This window comes from Heliangelus exortis, chromosome 1 (assembly GCF_036169615.1).
Source record: "Heliangelus exortis chromosome 1, bHelExo1.hap1, whole genome shotgun sequence".
Taxonomy (NCBI): Eukaryota; Metazoa; Chordata; class Aves; order Apodiformes; family Trochilidae; genus Heliangelus; species Heliangelus exortis.
The window spans coordinates 52,361,067-52,383,259 of NC_092422.1; the positions used below are offsets into that span (position 1 = coordinate 52,361,067).

At 38.7% G+C, this 22,193-nt stretch overlaps 1 protein-coding gene across 3 annotated transcripts in view; it reads right to left on the minus strand.

Moving 5' to 3' along the window:
• Positions 1-22,193, minus strand: part of TMTC4 (transmembrane O-mannosyltransferase targeting cadherins 4) — a 53,087-nt gene that overhangs the window by 15,368 nt on the left and 15,526 nt on the right. For 2 of the 3 annotated variants that reach the window (XM_071742561.1, XM_071742551.1), the window contains 6 exons: positions 11,298-11,395; positions 9,141-9,233; positions 6,006-6,167; positions 5,044-5,246; positions 3,379-3,550; positions 3,163-3,294 (listed from right to left, as the gene is read on the minus strand). In XM_071742561.1, the coding sequence (XP_071598662.1) occupies positions 3,163-3,294; positions 3,379-3,550; positions 5,044-5,246; positions 6,006-6,167; positions 9,141-9,233; positions 11,298-11,395 (860 nt within the window). The remainder of the gene's footprint in view (positions 1-3,162; positions 3,295-3,378; positions 3,551-5,043; positions 5,247-6,005; positions 6,168-9,140; positions 9,234-11,297; positions 11,396-22,193) is intronic. The other variant, XM_071742564.1, reaches the window with a different exon arrangement.

Sequence of the window (22,193 nt, forward strand, 5' to 3'; positions counted from 1 at the left end):
TGTAATCAACATAGCAGGAGAAAAGTTTCTACAACTGTTCACAAAAATCAGCTTTAGCAGAAAGCACATAGGCTTGGTTCTAACTCACACTTGTGTATATATCATCACTGAGCTAAGTCAACCTATACTGTATGAAAAGAGGTGGTAAAAGAAAACAGAAACAGTATGCAGGCACCTTCTGTTCAGCTAAGAAAAAGACTGCCAAATGTTTTCAAAATGTATAACTTTTCAGTCCAACAACTTTTGAAACTAAGGGGCAAGACCATAAAAATTTAAATATGTGACATACTTCTGGACTTGATTAACCAAGATCTGTAACACCCTTCTTTTTCTGTCTTAAAAAATTTTTTACATGCACTGAAAAATGCTTTTAAAATTTAAAATAAATAGCATATAAAATACAATATAAAATATTTAAAACATTTTAAAATCAGTATTCTTAACTTAAAAAAAAAAAAGTAAAAATCTTTATAACTAAGTTATGGTACCTGATTATTTCCAATAAATTTAAAAATCTCTGGGCCACATTTATCAAAGCTGATCCTCAATTTCATCCTCTTGAGCAAGATGCAGCCATTACCCAAGGGGGTAGATTCACTGCTATGCCAGACAATCTGATTTAATGCAGTTTCCACCCCTCTATCTAAAAAGATGTTTAAAGAAGGTGAGTCTGGAAATCACTGAAGAGACTGCTGTAACTACTTGGTATGAAGGGAAGCTTACTCTGTGCTGCTCACATACAGACAATTTGGAATTGAAAAAAGCTGTACCAAAAAAACCCCTGAACTAGGAGTTACAGCTTTTGTTGCTTACTGGAATATACCTGGAGGTTCTGGGAGCCTGCTACATAAGGGAAGCAAAGCATGATCACATTACACAGATTAAAGATGTTCCAAAACCAACAAGAAAAAGCTATTATCTGACTTCCATCTTTTGGTCTGCATCAGCCTCCCATTGTAATGGGCCACTGAAAGCCCTGTGGAGTTGTTTGTTCTGAAGTCTGTAATTTCAAGACAACAGAAGATCAGAACAGAATCTAGTTACAAGTTTTACATTTACTATTGTAAAAAAACTGAATACATAGAGCTGAATCTATTAAGAAAAAGAGATTGACTTTGATACATGAACTCTCTAATGCTGCTGCCCAGATAAGTTCCTTGCTGCTGTGATTTCAGAGTTACTCCTTCAGCAAATTTGGAACAAGAGAATCATAGAATCATAGAACTGGCTGGGTTGGAAGGGACCTCAGAGATCATCAGGTCCAACCCTTGATCCACTACCACTGCAGTTACCAGACCATGGCACTGAGTGCCACATCCAGTCTCTTTTTAAATATCTCCAGGGATGGAGAATCCACCACTTCCCTGGGCAGCCCATTCCAATGCTTGATCACCCTCTCAGTAAAGAAATTCTTTCTAATGTCCAACCTAAACCTCCCCTGGCACAACTTGAGACCGTGCCCTCTTGTCTTGCTGAGAGTTGCCTGGGAAAAGAGACCAACCCCCCCTGGCTACCCCCTCCTTTCAGGGAGTTGTAGAGAGTGATGAGGTCTCCCCTGAGCCTCCTCTTCTCCAGGCTGAACAGCCCCAGCTCCCTCAGCCTCTCCTCATAGGATCTGTGCTCGAGTCCCTTCACCAGCCTGGTTGCCCTCCTTTGGACCTGCTCCAGCACCTCGATATCCTTCCTGAACTGAGGGGCCCAGAACTGGACACAGTACTCAAGAGCCTACAAACCCTTCCCATCACTGTGCTTTCCACTTGCACAAGCTGTCACCAGCAGCAGTATGGCTCAGGCATGTCTACACCGCCCAGTGTTGACAAACACAAGCTCATTTTCCCTGTACACTCGTTGGCTTTGAACCAGCTGCATTAGTTCAGTAGCTTGCACACAGCTTATCTGCTCAGGCAGAGCGCAGTGCGAACACGGCGGGCACAGCTTCCCAGCCAGACGTGGCCGGGGTCCAAGGAGATTGGAGCACAGGCACAGAGTGTGGATCTGTCTAAAGCACTCCTCTTACCATGGCAGATGGATGGAGATACACACAAAGAAACTGTGTTTTGCATTTGCTCCATTTATAGCACACACTTGTCATCCAGAAGATACACTGAGGTCATCCTTAAAAAGATGACAGCCTACCACTGCCACATAATGTAATGCATTGAAATCTGAGATTACTGAAAGACACCACCACAAATAAATATTGTCCATAGATGTTTTTACAGCTCATTGCTGCATATCTGTATTCTAGTAGATGCTAAGCTTGTGAATGCTCAGCTTTGCAAAGCGAATGGTAGTTTCTTTTTTAAACTCCGAGACTTGATCTGTACTGTCTAGATTCCGATTCTAGGTTACAGAAATACAGTCTTTTAAAAAGTAAATGTATTTTAATGGAAAAGCTGCACATTCCTATTCCTAGGCTTTACAAAGACAGGCTATGCTAAAAATCAAACAGCATTAAGGCTCTGTGATATGCTCCAACAGATCACACTCTTAGCTTTTGAAGAACTGCAGTGGAGGTCACCCCTACTGGCAGGGTAGATACAGTGGACTATGCCCAACACCAGTGTTCAGCACAGTGAAATATCCTATTCAGTCCCATCTTCTTCTTCCCTCACTAAGCCTTGCAGGGAATATTGCAGTTTTTCTCAGTGCCCATGCCTGAAGACTCTTGCCCATTCCAAAGATTTTACTCCCCAATCTTGTGATTCCACTGATGATACACTGCTTTGTCCCTTAGCTGGGTTTGGCTGTATACACCACTAGAAGGCACACAAAATGGATTCTAAAACCAGCACAGACGTTATTTGACTGAATACATTGCTAGAATTTACTTTCTGATATTTTGTTGTAATAGCTGGCAAATATATCCGCAATTGTTTTAGGAGATTTTATCAGAACTACTTACAATTTGACCGGATGCCCTTCTTAAAGTGTATTCCTCTTCTCCCTCCCGTCCCATGTTCTGAATTACAATGTTGTAATTTGTACTGCCTGGTATTTTGACTATGCTATCACTGTAATTTGGGTGTTCGCCATATCAATGTCATATTCTTGCATGAAGCAAGACTGTAAACAACACTATACCACAGTACATTCACTACGCATTAACACCTCCCGTATCCCAAATTTCAAAACTCTTAAAAAAATAATAAAGTGACTTACTTTTGCATTCAGTGGGCACACAGATAGTGCACTCCTAAAGAGCTGCTCTTCTGACCTCCACTGACTGCTGCGGAATGCACAGCGCATAACATTGATCAACAAGATTCCAAGTACTGCCACAGCAAGAATTTTCTTAAAGAAAGAGAGGTAAGTTAACAAACAAACCATTCTGTTGAAGCACTTCATCATCAACTTTAATGATTGTTTTGATGGTACCTTTTTCTTGGCTTGCTTACTCAAGAGACTAAATCCATACGTGAACAGAATACAGTATCCAATACTGGGGAGGTAGATGACTCTCTCTGCAATAACAAATCCTACTCGGAAGAACAAATTACTTGCAGGAAGGAAAGGGATAATAAGAAATCCAAGTCCCAGTGTAAGAATTCTGCAAACAAGAAAAAGATTCTCAAATTACCTACAAATCTTAACAAAAGTAACTTTTCCACATAACATATTAAATCTATTTAAATACTGTAGAAGGATGTACATATGGAACAGGGCATTCAAAAACAGCCTTTGAGAGCTACTGACAAAATCAGATTAAATTTCAGTGAGATTTTTACACTCCATTCAATCAGGCACTTTTAAAATCCTAACTATAACTTCCAGAAAAGCTTCTGAGCAAGAAAATGAGGCTCCATTACACATCAATTACATAATTCCTATTTAAAATACACAGGCAGGAAAACAAATGGTAAAAGCTACCTGTCTGTTTTTCGAACTAGTAAGACAGTAACAGGAATAAAATACAGGATAAAGAAGAAACTTGGGTTCACAATCTACTGAGTGTTTCCTTTCCTAACAAGTGAATCAATAGTAGAATCCATTCTGGCTAACTACTTGGAAGTCACTAATCTACACTCCTTCTACAGGCAGCAACAGGAGAGAGACACTTCTCAAGGGCAATTTCTATTCCTTGTTTTAGGTATCTCTGCTATAGTAAGCAATCTTCAGCAGGTAACTTTATGGACTATACAAGGCTTAGACAACTGTGCCTAGGTACCTTGCTTTTACAGAGCTGCCACAGGGAATAAGAACCCCAAGTCTATATAATATATACTTAATGAATACATTTTACTTGAAAGTATGACATCACTTGCAGCAAGAATTCCACCCCCCTCCAAAACTGATTTTACCTGTGCAAATGAATATGGGAACAGCAAAAAGGACAGTAGTTGGGATATTAACATTTGAGGGGATGAAGGGGCAGAGATGAAATTTAGAATACCACAGGAAAGAAAATATCCCACACTCTAAACAGAACAACCTTGTTGCAACTGAGCTTGCAGAAAAATTTTAAAGAACTGAGAAATTAATTATATATAAAATCCATGGGAACAAAACTCGAAAAGTTGAACAGAAACCCTTAGGTCAGACATAATAGTTTACAATGGATTTTTTTAAAATTTCTTTGGCTAAAGTGTAAGTTGTTTCCTCAGTAGATAATATAGGCCAGCACTTTATTTTTCAATTGTATGACCATGGCTAGCATTTCTGCTTTCTTTTCAAGTCACATCTCCTCTCTTTTTCATTATTAGATGATTAAAGGAGATAATGACATGTAAGAAATCGGTGTAACAACACACAATTTCCTACTCTCTTCTAAGCACATCCTACTTTTTACCTCCTACAGTGCTGAGGATCTCAAAACACCATTTCAGGAAAAAAATAAAGCAGCTATCCATACCTCTTCCTCCACCTCTGTTTCCCACTAGTTCAGTGTACAGTGATGGGCCCAAATTGGCTATAAATATTTATTTGAACTATATTTGCTAGACACTGCTTCCACTGAATTCTTAAAATTATGAGTAGTGTATTTAACAAAACAATACTGTACTCAAGTTGGCCAGGCATTTAAAATTCATCACTGTCTCTTACCTTCTCTTATGGCTGTCTTCTGAGCACAGAGCTTGGCATATCAGACCAATTAGGCAGAACCAAAGTGCTGCTAGTGCAATTATCCTCCAGTCACTGACGGATTTAATGAGGGGTATGCAGCCCATTGACCAATCAAAACACAGCCACCAGGGACACAACAGCAACCATGCATTCAATGAATAGTAGTAATTATAGTTTATAACCTGTCAGTCAAAAAGAAAACAAACATTTATTTGATACTAAACTTAAGGGAAGGGGGGGGGGCACAATTTTAGTTCCTCTTCTATCATTTCCCTTATCACAAAATGTATCTTGTACAATAAAGAGACCTTAAATACTGTTAGACTAGAATTAGTTACATATCCATTTATTTCACAGTTGTGAAACGAATTTATTTTTTTTTAAAAAAAAAGGTGGCTCTCCTACTCAGAGAAGGGAAAAGCAATTCTGTGTTGTCCAACCTATATCCATGTGTAAAAAGAATAATCTCCTACAAGAGGAGAAAATGTCAAAAGACAGCATTCACTGCCTTCATCCATCATTTTTTGTTTTCAGAAAGAGTTTTAATGCAGATATAGCACCAAGATGTACTCCAAACACACCAGACCAGAACTTTAATGCTATTTTCTCCAGTTGTGAAAGAACAGATGAATAGTCACAGAATGTGGAAAACGGATGAAACCCAGCAAAAGCTAAATCCTTGCATGTATGGGAAAACTTATGAGTAAATGGAAATGTACTTCAATACAGTGCACGCTAAATTGAATGAAAAGAATATATAAGGTATGCTATTCTTAAAAATTGCAGAAAATCCTCACAGCATCACAAGTGAAGGCAAATCTCCACACACATTGCAACTTAAAAACTGCTCGCTTTATTTCTTTGAAGCGCAGAAAATTCAATTTCATGACCAAGACAAATGCTCTGAGATGGGCAGAAGAAAAAGCAACTCCATAACTTACTCTCACCAAGAGACTGTCTGCAAATGAAGCTGGGTTGTCTACTTCAGTGAAAGCTGGTGGTCCTGTGCCCATAATTCTCCAACGTATATAAAGTATACTGGCCCCTCCAGACATCAGAAGAGTTATCCTGAAAAGCAGTCCCTTTCTTAACAGCACAGCATTCTACAAGAAAGAAAGAAAAAAACTCCATTTTTTTTGTTCTCTTTCCCACTACATTCACATCCTTTTCATCACCACCTCAGCAAAAAGAGGCTGCTCCTGTGCATTTGTGCTATTGGAGTTGACATTTTAATTATTTTTGCAGTTACTAGAAAGCTCTCAAAATTTATTATCTTTTCATCGACTAATTATAAAATTTTTTTTTGCAAACATTTTAATTTCTTTCACAATCAGGAAAGAAAACTTTGTTCAAGAAGTCTTTCTTCTACAAAGCCTCAGTAGCTCTGATGTAATTACTGATCTAATTTTACACAGCGATTTCTGATAGGGAATTTGAGCAGAATACAGTCTTTAATATATAGGATATTAAATTTATCTATGTTTTCTTTTTCAAATGGAGAATAGTTACTTTGTCAATTGTGTTTTAAATAGCTATGTCCAGTTAACAGCTTACCATAGAAACCTTTTGTCCACTTAGGTCTCTTTAGAGGTAAAATTACATACATACAACTTGAAAGCTGCACAGTTAGAAACAGGGAGAAGTTAGAAACTGAGTTAAAGTTCCACAATCACTAACATGATCAAAAGCTAATGACAGACAGCAACCCAAATCACTTCAGTCAGGCTAAAATTGTCAAAGATCTAAAAAAAAAAATTGTTGTTTGTTTACATTAACTCTGTTGATTTACATCACATATTTTATAATATACACTTTACAGCCTAAATAAGCCAAATCACATAAAATAGAGTTGATATCATAGAAACTAAATTTGTCAGACTTTTCCAATTTTTCCTCCAGGAAGTTTAACACATTTTCTCCAAGCACACAACCCTTTCAGAAATATACTTCTACTGTATACTGTGCAGGTTTTTCATGCTTTATTAGTAGAGACTGGAAAAAAACACCAGTAACTGTAACAACACCCCTGTCACTGCTTTGAGATGTCAATCCAAGCTTCCAACACCCTACCCAGCTAGCAAGTGGTAACTCATATAGCAAGTGAAGGACATAAGCTTCTTTCTGACCCCCTATATTACAGTGCTGTAGGGCTGCCTTAGAGCTCACTGAAACCTGATGGCTGAAATTATCCTATGAAGCTTCAACTGGTTTTGGAAGAGAATTGTGCTATAATGGAAAACCCTGAAGTGACAAGCTGTAAGTGCCTTATGACAGAGTAACTACACAAAAACACTTATCCCAGGCTAATTTACTTCACATACTTTTAACAGAACATCCAACTTCTTAAAGGTCAGATTTCTGAAATCACAAAATCTCTTATTAGGCAGAATTCTAAAAGTGGAACTGTTATTGTATCTTCTTTGATTTAAAGTGAAATCTGGCATGAAACTGAAATCCATTTCAATTCAAAAGAAAACATTTGCAAGATAATTCCTTTCAACAAAACAAAACAACCTTAGATACACTTCCATAGAAAGAGCAGAACAGACCTTTGGAGATGGAGGGAGCTAAAATTAATTACTTCTATTAAAAGAAGAAGGAACATTAATTGTTTTCTTCACCCAGACAGAACTGTTTAAAAGTTACAATACAGAAACACAGTACTTTGAGCATTTCATGCTTAGAGAGCAATTCTCCAGAAGGTTTGACTCTGACAGTTGTCATAGAATCAGAGGATGATTTAGTTTGGAAGGTATCTTTTTAAGTATCATGTATTCCATCCAACCCTACCACAGACAGGGTTGTTTTTCACTAGATCAGGTTGCTCAAAGCCCCATCCTGTCTGACCTTGAACACTTCCAGTCATGGGGCAATCCACAACTTACCTGGGCAACCTGTCCAGTGTCTCACCACCCTCACTGTAAAGAATGTATTACTGAGCAAACACTGGAATAGGCTCCCTAAAGCAGTGGTCAATGCCCCAAGCCTGCCAGTGTTTAAGAGGAATTTAGACAGTGTTCTCAGAATACATTTTAACTTTTGGTCAGCCTGGAAGTGGTCAGGCAGTTGGACTAGGTGATTTTTGTAGGTCCCTTTCAACTGAAAACAGTTCTCTATTCTACACTATCCTCTCTTATTATATCCTCTCTTATTATCCTATCCTATCCTATCCTATCCTATCCTATCCTATCCTATCCTATCCTATCCTATCCTATCCTATCCAAATCTACCCTCTTTCAGTTTAAAACCATTGCCCCCTGTCCTGTCAGTACAGGTCCTGGTAAAAATGTCTCTCTCCATCTTTCTTCTAAACCCTTTATGTAAACCAAAAGGCCATCAAATTATGTCCCCAGAGCCCTCTATTCTCCAGGCAGAAAATCCTCACGACCCCAATTCTCTCAGCCATCCTTCACAGGAGAGGTGCTTCAGCTCACTATTTTATTGCCCTCCTCTGGACCCACTCTAACAGGTCCATGTCTTCCATTCACCCCAGAGAGGGATACATACTCCAGATGAGGTTTCACAAGACTGGAATAAGAGTGGCAGAAATTTGCTTCTTAGTGAATATCAGTGCCAAGGTATTTTTCACTTTTAAACTCCCAAGCTACTAGAACTGTCTCCTGTTTGGTAATTCCTATTCTTCATAGAAATCACTGTGTTAGGGGTTGGAAGGGACCTTGAGAGGTCACTGAGTCCAACTGCCATGGTGGGTTTTTTTCTTATGAACACAGACAAATACCTCTCTCTTTACTCTGACCAAAGTATGTTAAACAACCATTTCAGGTGTGTAGCACCAGACCCTGGAGAACTGTACTGAGCAGTGAGCTCCTCCACACTGTATTTTTAACATACTGTTGAGAGAAGCATGGAATGGATTTCACTATCCAATGCAATTTAATGCTATCCCTACTCATGTTGCTGCAAAGACATCAAGTACATTGCCCTGAGAGGCTGACTGAAAACTCTTTTGTTGTTGTTAGTTAATCTCAACAACAACAAAACTCTCAGAAGTCCTGTGTTCATCTTTTACTTACATGACTGAATGACCACAATAAGCAAAAACTCTGAGGACTCACCTCCAGTGACTTGTCTTTATGTAGTAACTTTTGAATAAGCTCCAAAACATTTAGCTTGTTAATCACCAGCGCATCAAACACTGCATTCAAACCCTAGGCATTCAAAAGAAAAATAAGAGTGTAAGATAGAGCAGCTAACCTAAAACTAATACATTTTTAAAATACATCTTAAATTCCACTTCCACATCTACCATGTGTTATCTTAATTCTGATTCCAACAAGTAGAGATACATTGGTTGTAACAATGGCAGAATGGTAGATTGAGAACCTGAGCTCAAATGAACAGAGTATTGTTACTGTAATGAGGATTCTGCTGCTACATGAAATAACTCTTCAGGAAATATTGTATACCAGCAGTTGGACCCCATATGCATGGTCACAACAGTATTCTGCTTTCAGCCTTCTTCCTTAAATGTTCCACTGTGTAAATGATGCAGTCAAAAGGTAAGGCTCCTGTCAGGTAAGTGGAGTTTCTTTAAGCTTTCTACTTATTTTCTGCTGTGCAGTATAATATCTTTCAACTGTCAAGCTTCAGAAATACTATTTTTAAAGGGTACATAAATTATAACAACAAATAAAGTCTTAGAAAGGTGTAACAGAGGTATCAGGCTTTCTTTTCTTGCAAATACACCAGCACGTACAGTGGAACTTATTAAAAAAAAAAAAAAAAATTCTATGTGAAATCTGCCACTATGTTTAAAACTAGAGCATATGCAGTGCTTTGAAGGACTACACCTGCACATACTAGCCCCAAACAAGCAACCAAAAATATATCCAGGGTAATTCTGTTGAGGTGAACAGCAAAATCCAATGTTAACATTTTTCTTTTACTGTTGTTCAGCAATCACCAACCATGATAATCCTTGAATAGTCAGGCCTATATTCTAAACAGTCTGGAAATTACATCAGTGTTCTAAAGACTAAATGGCAATAAAAATAGTGATGGAAAGAGTGCACCAGGAGGCCACAAGTCTCTTTTTAACAGTCAAAGGGAGAACAGAGAAGACAGATTAGGGAATAGAATGGTTCCATGTAGAAAGGCCACCTGGCCTTTCAAACTTAAAGAGGTTTTTGGCTCACTTGCACATAGATAGGAAGGCCAGGATCCTGCTAAGAATGCTTTCAGCCTGCAAGCAATCTTTTTTAATGTGTGATTTATCCCTTCATCCCCCTGACCCATGCCCCTAACACAACAATAATTATCCTAGCAATGCAACAGCATTGCTGTTGCAATTAAATAATAATAAAAATATAAAAGAAATAAAAACCCAGATCCAATAACAATTCTGTGTCTGCTAGCTTGAATCATTACTTCACACCACTAAAGGAAAAGATCACATTATGTTTTAAGAAAAATTCCTTTGAAATATATATCACTTTACAAACAAAAAAAAAAAAATGTCCTAAAGCAAGAAGTTTTCTGTAATTTCTTCTCCCTTTTTTCCTAGCAGAGAAAATGGGGTCCTTGGTACAAAGAATTCTTCTGGTTTTGCTGCTTTATCTGTGACAGTTAATAGAAACAAATCTGATTTATGGCTAAGAGATACGGCTATACAAAAGGTAAAAATCACAGGTGTAGCATTTCAGGTGGCTCATGACTTCACTGAAGTAGTAAAAAGCAAGAGCAAAATGAACAGGAACTGTAACTATATTTGTTTGCATAGGAAGATCCCTAAATAAGGGATGAAAGGAAGAGATTAAGTATTAGAAATGTATGAACAGTGGCCCTATTACATTGTTAACACAAACAAGAGGGTAGAGCTCTTAAAAATGCTCTCCTCCAGTTACATCTTTGTTCATAACCCTTCAACAAGAGGTTTGCAGGTCTGATGAATCAACAATTACATTAAAAACCAAGGCAAATGAATGTGATATGCATTGAAAATAACATTGTAAATCTTTTACATTTTGCAAGAAATTAACAGATATATGCAAGCTGCTTGCAAAAGATAAAGTGAATAATCCCAACAGATTGGCAGGGACACAGTCAAGACAGATCTACTAGAATATTGCTTTTAGTCAACATTAACTAGTTTTCTCAACAGAACAAAAAAGATATGCATATGATTAGCTGCAAAGAAGATTCATCTTTGTAGGCTTTACAACTGCACTTGATAGATGCTGAGGTCAAAATCCAGTCATTAAAGGGATGCTTACCAGTACTGTAATTCCTTGTTCTTTGCACAGCATGGCTATTGCACCTAGGATAACACTCACCAGCACCCAGAATATAGAAAAATTATGTCCTTCCTTATCTGTCAAAATAAAGCATTCCATAACATTAGATTTATACATTTAAATAAAAATTAGAATTTTTAAAATATTCAGCATTTAATTTCACATTCTTTTCTATCAGTCAAGATCTGGATATACTGACTTCTGAATAAGCACTGGGCACCTCCTGCAATACGCTGGCATTTATCCCTTTATTGCAGTCATTTTCTGTTCTCAGAGACATTAGGAATCTCCTTCTTTGCTAGACATTTTAGCCAGATTAATTAGAATGGCAGAAGCTTCACATAGTTTCCACAATTCATCTTCTGCAAAGGTTAATTCCTAATATCTAGAAGCATTTATCATCCTTAGCTAGAGCTCTGTCATTACTGACCACTCTCTTCCCAGCTACCACAAGAACAAGAAATTCCTTCTAATGGTTACACACGAGGTGTCACACACACAAACAGTTAACTCCAGTCTCATCTACAAAGGCAAAAAGAGCTGCTTCTCCAGGGCTGCTGCATTTAGCAAGTACCTGGTGTCATTTCATTAGCACTGCACTGGAATGCCAGGGAGCTCAAATATTCCAGCATCTGAGCAGAGAAGCAGTTAGTTCTTGTACTCAGGAAACAGTTTTACAGCAGGGTGAGGAACTCTGGGGTTAAGAGATCAAGGGTAACTACAGCTTCTACTCAAAGAAAGAACCTTTAAAGACTGCACCATGTAGCTTATTTTGGGTACTACAAGCAGGCATTTCTTAGATTAATCTAACAATAAGCCCTACTTCAGCCAAGGTACTACCCCACACAGAGTACATGTGTACTTCACATAAAAACATATCTGTCACAACCTTTACTCCACAGGTGCAAGCAACAGAGGAAAGCACTCTGCTCATTCAGAGGCAGTTTCTTGATTCAAGCAACACGGGCTCGCCAGGCATCACAAGAATCAGTCTTTGACTTGGCAAGGTGAAAAACAAAGTTGAACTCTATGTTCATTGACTGAATCCACTTCTTAGTTTCCTTGATCTCTAGAGCAGTTCTTTCCTACTGCTAATGCAGGTTTGACCCCCAATACTTAAACAGAAGTGCACTAATGGTCTACAGAAAGGGTAAGTGGCATTTAATGGCAGATTAATTTCACCAGAACTAGGCACCTATAAGCTAGTATACTAGGCTCCCTCTCTAATTTGTTTAAAGAAAGGGACACCTTTAGGTATTAAGTCACAGTGGTGATGCAGACCACACTCCCAGACATGTTGTGATGCCAGGACCAGCCAACATTACTGTTCTTTTAATTACAAGTGCAGTGGGCTGGAACAATTTGGTGCCTTCTGATCTTGCCTATGGGTGCACTGAGTTGAGACAATCTGATACCTTCATTCCTGAGTATAAGTACAGTGAGCTGGGACAATTAGGCACACCTTAACTGTACCTAAAACTCCTGTTGCCTGGGAAATATACCCAAAACTCCTGTTTGGATCACAGCCCAATCTGAAAGGTGCCAAGACTACCTGACTGGAATTATGGCCACAATGAAAAAGTACCAACCAAAGTCAATTATTTTGCAATCCTATAAATAGGATTTAGGAAATCCTAAATGAGGCCCTTTGAGCACTCTGGGACTGCAGCAGGCTCTGATCCCATACCTCCCCAGGTTGGGAGGCCTCTCAGGGTAGATTTCCTGAGGTTCACAGTTTGTCTACTGATAGGTACTGCTGGAGAAGAAAGGTTCAAAGATTGCTGGTAAATGCCAACAAAGGAAAAGAGTGAGTAATTCACTCTAATTGGATTTTGCAAAGTTTAAATCATAGGTTAATCTCTGTGTTTGCGTGTATGCAATTTGATTTAGGGAAATTTGTTGAATCTTTAACGAAGTCCCTGTGTTGATTGTAACAGATTGCTATATAATATTATTTATGGTAATACTGTTAATGTATCTTATATTGCTCCTACTTCAAAGTTATACAGGACACATAATAGCATGCTGAATTAATACCATTGAAATACCTGTATCTAACTCTCTTAGATATAAAATGTTGACCAAGTCCTGAACTAAGTCTGGATCCAACTGTAATGCCTCTCTGAGAAGGAGTTTAGAAAGCAAGGGGATCCATTCTGAACATCATGACTCACCAGGAGGGCCTCCCTTACTCTTTTCATCCCTGATCTCTGTGTAAATCATTCCAGCTCAATTCTAACTTGATTTTCCTTTGTATGTTTCTTCTGAATAGTAAAGGAATAGAGTTAACCTTGCCACTGAACTCTGTTAAGTCACACTTTACAAATTGACATTAAAATGGCTCTTGCATCTGGTGATTCTTCAAGCAACCTAAATCTCTAATCTGTGACACACACCTAACTGAAAGCAGCTTTCCACCTTTCAGAGAAGCCACTCTCTCTCTTGACTGATTATAAAGGCAAACTAGCATACTAGCTCAGATGTTGTTGGGTTAAATAGAAACTATATCCACAACTGTGAAAATGATCTGCTGACCTCAGCCTCCTCTGTCATTTTGCAGCAGACTACTTCTTTTGTGACAGAGTGCATAAGGTTTCATAAAAATATGTGGAATAACAGGTTTTGAGGTTGCTTCTAGGATATGAATATTAAGATGTTTTGAGATTCATCCTTGTAATACCTAGTAGGCATCTGTTCCTTCTCTCTCCACTCCTAATTATGTCCTCACAGGTGAGGTAAGACTTAACATCAGAGGTGCAAATGTTATAAAATTAAAAGAAAGCCTTCCAAAGGAAAGAAGTCACACACCAGCACAAAACCTGTGCAGGAGAGTTGGATATTGATGATCTTTAAGGTCCCTTCCCCTAACTATTCCATGATTCTATGAAATACAAAATACATCATGATACTAGAATCAAAAACCAAAAAACCAATTTAAAAAAAAAAAAAAAAAAAAAAGATGAGGAAACTCTACCCCACATTAATTATGCAGAAGAATAACTAATGGTTGCAATTCAGAAATAATGTCTGCAATAAAGGAAGAGGCTTCAAATTTTGTTCTAAGAGTATTTCTAAGAATAAAAGGAATTAATCCTAAACACAGCTCCTCAAGGAGCTCTTCATCACTTCAAACTCTGCAATACAAAAGACAGTCCTTGTTCAGCCAGCTCTTGAAATTCAGTTTTGCTTTGTTTTTTTTCAATGTAGAAATAAACTAGCTGAGGTAACACGAAGATGGAAGGCAGACTAATCGACAGTGCTCACAAAATGAATCAGAAAATCATAGAAAGTTAGGGGTTGGAAGGGAGCTCAAAAGATCATCTAGTCCAAACCCCCCTGGCAGAACAGGGTCACCTATAGCAGGTCACACAGGAACACATCCAGGTGGGGTTTGAATGTCTCCAGGGAAGGAGCTGCTCTCCAACAGCTCAGTCCCCAACCTATACTGGTACCTGGGGTTGTTCTTTCCCAGATGTAAGACTTGCCCTTGTTGTAATTCATTCAATTTCCCCCTGCCCAGCTCTCCAGTCTGTCTGGGTCCCTCTGAATGGCAGCACAGCCTTCTGGGGTGTCCACCCAGTTTTGTGTCATCAGCAAACTTGCTGACATACACTCTATCCCCTCACCCAGGTCATCAATAAATATACTGAATAGTACTGGTCCCAAGTCCTGCCCACTGGGGGACTCCACTAGAAACAGACTTCCAACGAGACTCCATCCCATTGACTGCAACTCTCTGGCTTCTCTCTCTCAACCAGCTCCCAACCCACCTCACTGCCTGATCATCCAAGTGACAATCAGTTGTTCTTAGTAACCATAAAAGGGAGACCAGTGAACAAAGCCAAGTACTTCACTGAGTTTACTAAAGTATAGCTCGTTCAACTGAGAGATTTCTTCTTCCCAGAAGCAAATTCTGGAGGAAAGAAGTCAGGACAACAAAGCACTGCTCAGAGTAGCAGTATTTAGTACACAAATACAAACCAACTTAACACAGGAGGTAGTAGGAAGTATCTACACTGAGACACCAGCTGGCAATTCACAAATGCTTCAGTGATTCAAAATGTAAAAGTAATAGGAGAAAAGGAATGAGGTTGAATTATCACAGACAAGTGTAACAGCAGCACACTTGTACAGAAACAAACTCAAAAAGGTCACATCACAAAATAAGAAAAGGTAATACATGCAAAGAACAACCCCCCCAGTTCCACTGATACATTAATCAGAAGAGGAACAGCAAGGAAGGAGTTATTCCAATACTCACTGGGAAAGAAAAGAGGTAATGCCAAGAAAACAGAAGCTTTCTGTGCCTTTTTGCTTCATTTTTTTCACAAATAGGTCAGATGCAATCAGATGGCAGGCATGACATGAGCAGAAAGGGAGCAGGAACAAAAGCAAAAAATAGTGAACTAAAAGACCCGGAATCTACAGAAAAGTTAATCTGTTTTAAACTACAATGACTGGTGAAATTTACTACAGGTCCTACACAACCCAGAGTAATCTCAACTGTTACCTCTGAGAAATCATGAAAAATGCATGAGAATCCAGAAGCTTGAAATAAAACAATGCTTACATGCTTTAAAGAGGAAAAGAGATGAAAGAGTAAGATAAAGAAACAAAGCTAAGCCAGCTGTTCAAGATTACTCAGAAGAAAATAAAAACAAACCAGACAAAATATTTTGGTACAACTGTTTGCCACAGACATATTTTAGACATTTGGATCAAACCAAGTAAAATTTTTGACTTGGATAGTAAAAGAACCTAAACCAAAGCACCTTCCCAATGAAAGCAAACTTGTAAAGAACATGTACTTTGATTTCATGAAGGCACCAAATTACCACTGAAGACAGTGCTGAAAAAAAATACGGGCTGCATGAAGGTATTGTAGAACGAGTACAAATAACATCTGGAAAACTACATTAAGAGTAGCTTATCGTGAAAAAGAAATATTTTTTTATAGTTTGGGTCTTTCCTTCATCTGGCTGTAACATATAACTTTAAAAATTTGGATGATGGAACAACGAATATGCTGATTAAGTCCAGAGATGCTGCCAGGCTGCAATTGCAAGGAAGTATATTAAGGAGAAGTCAGAATTCCACTGACAAACTGGAGAAATGGTCTAGGGAAAAAAAAAAACAAACCTGATAAACTAAACTCATTGAAGATACACAACTACAGTTGTGCAGAAACAGATTTGTCATCTTGTAAAAATAGCAAAATATCAAGTCTCAGATGCCAGGAATGCCTCAGCATGCCAAGTGCAGCCAAGCTTAAGTATGTGCTCCCAAAGATGCTTAAAGCACCCAGCAAAAGAGAAATAACGAGGGACCCATCAGGAGGTTCTTACAGGACTTTAGTACAACACAGCCTCCCAAAGAATCCTCATGAAGAAGCTGCTGATGTACAGACTGGGTGAGGAGACAGTGATATGGATTGAAAACTGACTGAATGGCCGGGCCCAGAGGGTGATCAGTGGTACAATGTCTAATTGGATGCCAGTAACTACCAGTGTACCCCAGGGGCCAATACTGGGTTCACTTTTCAACATCTTCACTAATGACCTGGATGATGAAGCAGTGCACCCTCAACAAATCTGCAGTTGACAAAAACTGGGAGGAGTTGCTGATATTCCAGAAGATCACGATACCATCCACAGAGACCTCGACAGACTGGAGAAATGAACAGGCAGCAACCTCATGCAGTTCAACACGAAAAACTGTAAAATCCAGCAACTGGAGAGGAACAGCCTCAGGCACAGTACATCCTGGGACCACCCAGCTGGGAAGCTGTTTGGCAGAAAAGCATCTGAGGGTCCTGATGGACTCCAAGTTGAACACGAGCAAGCTATGTGCCTTTGCAGGAAGGAGAACTAATGGTATCCTGAGCTGCATTAAATAAAATATTACTGACAGGTACAAGGGAGAGGAACCTTCTCCTCTGCTCTGCACTGATAAAGCCACAACTTGAGTTCTGTGCCCAGTTCTGGGCTCTCCAGTACACCAGAGCCATGGACATAAGTGAGTCTAACAAGGGGCTACTAAGATGATAAAAGGATTAGTGGATGTCTCCTGTGAGAAGAGACTGAAAGCTGGGACTGTTCAGCCTGAAGAAGAGGAGGCTCAAGGGGATCTCATCAGTGTACATAAATACCTGAAGGGAGTGTGCAAACAGGACAGAGCCAGGGTCTGCTCAGTGGTTCCCAATGACAGGAGCAGAAGCAACAGTCACAAAGACAGGAGGCTTCCTCTAAATACCAGGAAACAGGTTTTTACTGAGACATGGTAACAGAGCAGTGGCACAGGTTAACCCAGTGAGGCTGTGACACCTCCATCCTTGGAGATATTCAAAAGTCCTCTGGACACAATCCTGGACAACTGAATCTAGGTGACTCTGTTTGAACAGGTTAGCTCAGGTGACCTCCAGAGGTCCTTCCCAACCTCAACCCCTCTGTGACTCTGCGATCAAGGCAGAAAACAGACACACCAAGGGGGTGCCTTAGTGCTCTTGCCTCCTTTTCATAATCCATGGGTGAAGCAGAAGCCAGGCAAGGAAAAGAGATGCTTTAACACACTAATCCTCTGCCTTTAACATTACACACTCTTCCTAGGTTGGCTTCTGTCCCTAAGAAGGGAAGAATCACATACAGCACCAACTATCTCAAAAAGTACATATTCCCCAAAATCACAATAACCTCTGTTCCTTTCCTTTTTTTTTAGCAGCTTCAAAAGGTCAATAAAGTCATACGGAATTCTAATAATGAAAATTCATCAGTGATTAAACTTCAAAGGGAAAGAATTTCAATTAAGAAACATTTTATCTTGAGCTTGTTCCTGGGTGATTGTGTGCAACACCCCACCCCCACCACCCCCAACTCCAGAAATCTCAGTAAACTAGGCTGGAAAACAAGATACAAAGACTGTCATTCAGCATTGCCTTCAATCTTTTTTTTTTTTTTTTTTTAGTGATTTGAAAATATAAGCACTGAATAAGTGCTAATTATTATTATGAGATCCACACATGCCAAGAGAAGTAATCAGTCTAACAAAGCACATTCCTCCAACATGGTGCTGCTTCCCACCAGAAAAATTTTGTGTCAGAAAATGAAACCAATCTTTCATTGGCACCTGTGCCTGGTTGAAACTGGTATACCATACTGTGAGTGGGCATGGTGCCACTCTAACAGATGGACAAAATTGTAAGCATGCCAAAGAAACAGAGTACTTGCTTCTCTCTCTCTTTCTTTTTTTTTTTTTTCAAGCTAGAAAAATAGTGTTTCTATACAAAACCAAAATGGGTTGCTCAGATGGTCCCTCTTTAAGAGTATGCTAAGTCTGAAAGTTGAGAGAATTCAATGAAATACCTACATAAAACATAAACAAGGACTCCTCCATTTGGACTGCTTGACTTAAGTACAAGCATTCCTAGAGCAAGGATGCATACATTGTGGAACTGACCCTAAATTTATGAGCAGCACATTGATCACACTTCAACTCTGCCTTTCTAAATGCTAATCCTATTTCAAGAGACCTTATATTGCACTGTCCTAAATCCACAGGTCAATCAAAACAAATTCCTTAGAAATTAATGATATACAGAAAATACTACATTTAGAGTACCAAGCTTAGACTTGAAGTCAAACTAACAATATCCCAAACAATCATTATCAGTTCAGACACTTAGGCATTTGGCATCTCCTTCTTCAAAGCTGATTAAGCAACTTAGAGCTCAGGTTGGTGACAGCTTGGAACAGTTTAAGAAGTCACCATTACCAGGTGAATCCCAATAATTGATTCTGTGAAAGCACCTATGAAAGTTGAAACAAAGGAAGTTATGCTGAGTTCCTGCAGGAAGTTTTAATTTTTAACTAGAATAGATTACAAAAGCTCATATATTCCATTGATATACCTTGCCTGCAGGTAGGATCTTTTCCCAGTAAACTACTAAAGTCATCTCACCAAGCTCTAAGCTTGTGAGCTGCTAAGCAAAGGGCAAAGAATTACCTAGTCTTAAAAGATCACAGAAGAATCCACTGGTAGAATTAACTTAAGATCTCCCTGTATATCTCCCAGTGTACATACTACTGCAACTCAGTGTTTCACTTAATAATGAAATTAACAATAACAAATGCTATTCCTAAACTCATCCAAGCATCCTAAAACTCATTACATGAAGGCTACAAGAATTACACCACCTCAGACAAGAAAAAGTGAGCAATAACTGTTAAAAAAAGTCTATTGTTTCTCCTCTGCCCACTAAAACAATAAAATTGTTAGTTTTTTCCACATGCAACTATTCCCTCCCAGTGTATAAACAGTATGGCACACAGCTGAACAATCAGAGCCCACACGTTCAATAACAGTAAAAACCTCTGGAGCAATTGCCAAATGGCTAATAAATTCCTCACAACTTCACAATGACTTCTTTCACACAGGAGATCAACATTTCTCATCTACAAGAGAGCCTCCACAACACAAACCTCCAGTACTTACAAAACTCATCTCTACAATCTACTTCACATACAAATTATCAATGAACAAGTAGAGGGTTAATGTGAAACTACACAAAAGAAACCAGAAACACACAACCATTTTTAGTAATTATTCATAGGAAGCAAATTACAAATTTGTCATTTTATGTCACTCAGAGATTTCCAGTAGAGATGGCAAACTCATGCAACTGGATCATAGAATCATAGAATTGGCTGGGTTGGAAGGGACCTCAGAGATCATCAAGTCCAACCCTTGATCCACTACCGCTGCAGTTACCAGACCATGGCACTGAGTGCCACATCCAGTCTCTTTTTAAATATCTCCAGGGATGGAGAATCCACCACTTCCCTGGGCAGCCCATTCCAATGTCTGATCACCCTCTCAGTAAAGAAATTCTTTCTAATGTCCAACCTAATCACTATCAAAGTTAAAGACAAAGGAAAGAAAAATTAATCCTACAGCAATTTTCAATCACCTTATGAATTCCCAGAAAAACTTCATTAAAGTTCAGCAAAGTTCATAACCCACAGTTCCCTTCAGAACATACCTAAACAGTTGTCAGCACTTGCTATCCCAAAGCCTATAGTGGATTTATCCCCGTAGTTGTTTTAAAAGATACAGAACAAGAACAACAGATTAGTTCCTTGCAAATATAAATGTCCTATCAAAGATGGTAACAAGAAAAACTGTATACTGAGAAAAAAGTAACTGAATTTTAGAAGTTCATAAGACATAATTATAGCCCACATAACATGTTAAATGCTGGTACTTAAAAAAAAATAATCAGTGCTACAGATTCTGGTTAAAAGAAACTGTCCAACAAAAAAACTCCATCAAAATTACAAATCAACCACTTCAAGCAAACAAGTTGTAGTACATCTTGAGCTTTATAAAACCCATTATTTTCCCCTAATCATTTTCCAGTCTCACCGATACTTTTCTGGACTCTAAATTGCTTTCAGTATTGTCTCTACTCTCCCCACAATACCCCCAAGCTCTTCTCAGACACATTACAAGTCCTTATTGCAAAGCCATTCACTTAAACAAAAAAGGTGAAAACAAGCACTAACCGGTCTCTCTTCTACAGCTTCTGTTTCATTTGCTGAAGACCAAGAATGACAATTCAACAACTACATCTATGCTAATGAAACACAAACAGACTTCTGGAACTCAGTTGTACACAAACTTCACATTGCTTTGCTGCAAGAATAGTCAGGTTCTTTATGAAAGCCTTTGATAATCTATCTGTCTGACAGTAGCATTGGGTGACAAAACAGTAATGTTACTGAAGACACAATCAGATCAGCAGCCTCAACTCAAGACTTTTCAGTGTTCATTTTACTCTGATACTTACTGGAAGTTCAAAGGCTGTAAAAGCAAACTGTCATCAAATTTGTTTTGGTAACTGTATTCAAAAGACAATACAAATACAATCCCTAAGTCCTGAAGGCTTTAGTTCTACCCTCTTTAAAGTACTCCAAAAGAGACAGGTTACCATGCATCTATTAATAACAATTTTAAAAGTCTACCTTTGAAAGTTTTTCTCTTACTGCTTGTAAAAAAAAAAAATAAATTGTGACCTAAGTGCAATATGCATGTGACAGCCAAATCCAGAAACAAGGATGTGTGCAGTCAATCTAGGATTTATGGTCATGCTTGCCTTTAATATATAAAAATCTAGCAGGACAAAAGGAAACAGGGTGTTAGAACAAACCAGTATACTCAACTTTTCTGCAGGATCACTGTAAAGCAGCTATATTTGATAAAAACATAAGCCTTATGTAATACAATGTACAGAAAGGTTTTTGGGTTTCTTCCCCATCTTGGTCTGAGCTAGAAAGTGATACAATACCAACTCTAACTTGGAACAGAACTATCAGTGTGCACTGGTAGCATCCCAGACTTTCTGAATCTTGTGGATTTGCCATCAGAAAGATAACATTTTTAGAAAAGAAAAGGGATTTTTACTCTGCTGCTTAGGAGACATTGTTTAAGTCTGTCCTTTAAACTATATCTCCATAATTTAAAAATGCTTGCTCTTTATCATAGAATCACAGAATGGCTTAGGTTGGAAGGGACCTTAGAGATCATCTACTCCAACCTCCCTGCCATGGGCAGGGATGCCTCTCATGGAGACAAAGTTGGTCAAAGCCTCATCCAGTCTGGCTTTGAACACCTCCAGGGAGGGAGCAGCCAGAACTTCTCTGGGTAATCTCTTCCAGTGTCTCACCACCCTCGTACTGAAGAACTTCTTCCTAATATCCAGTCTAAACCTATTCTTCGTCACTTTAAAACCATTTCCCCTTGTCCTAATGCTGGAAAAGTCCCTCTCCAGCCTTCCTGTAGGTTGCCTTCAGGTATTGGTATTTATAGGTATATACCTATATT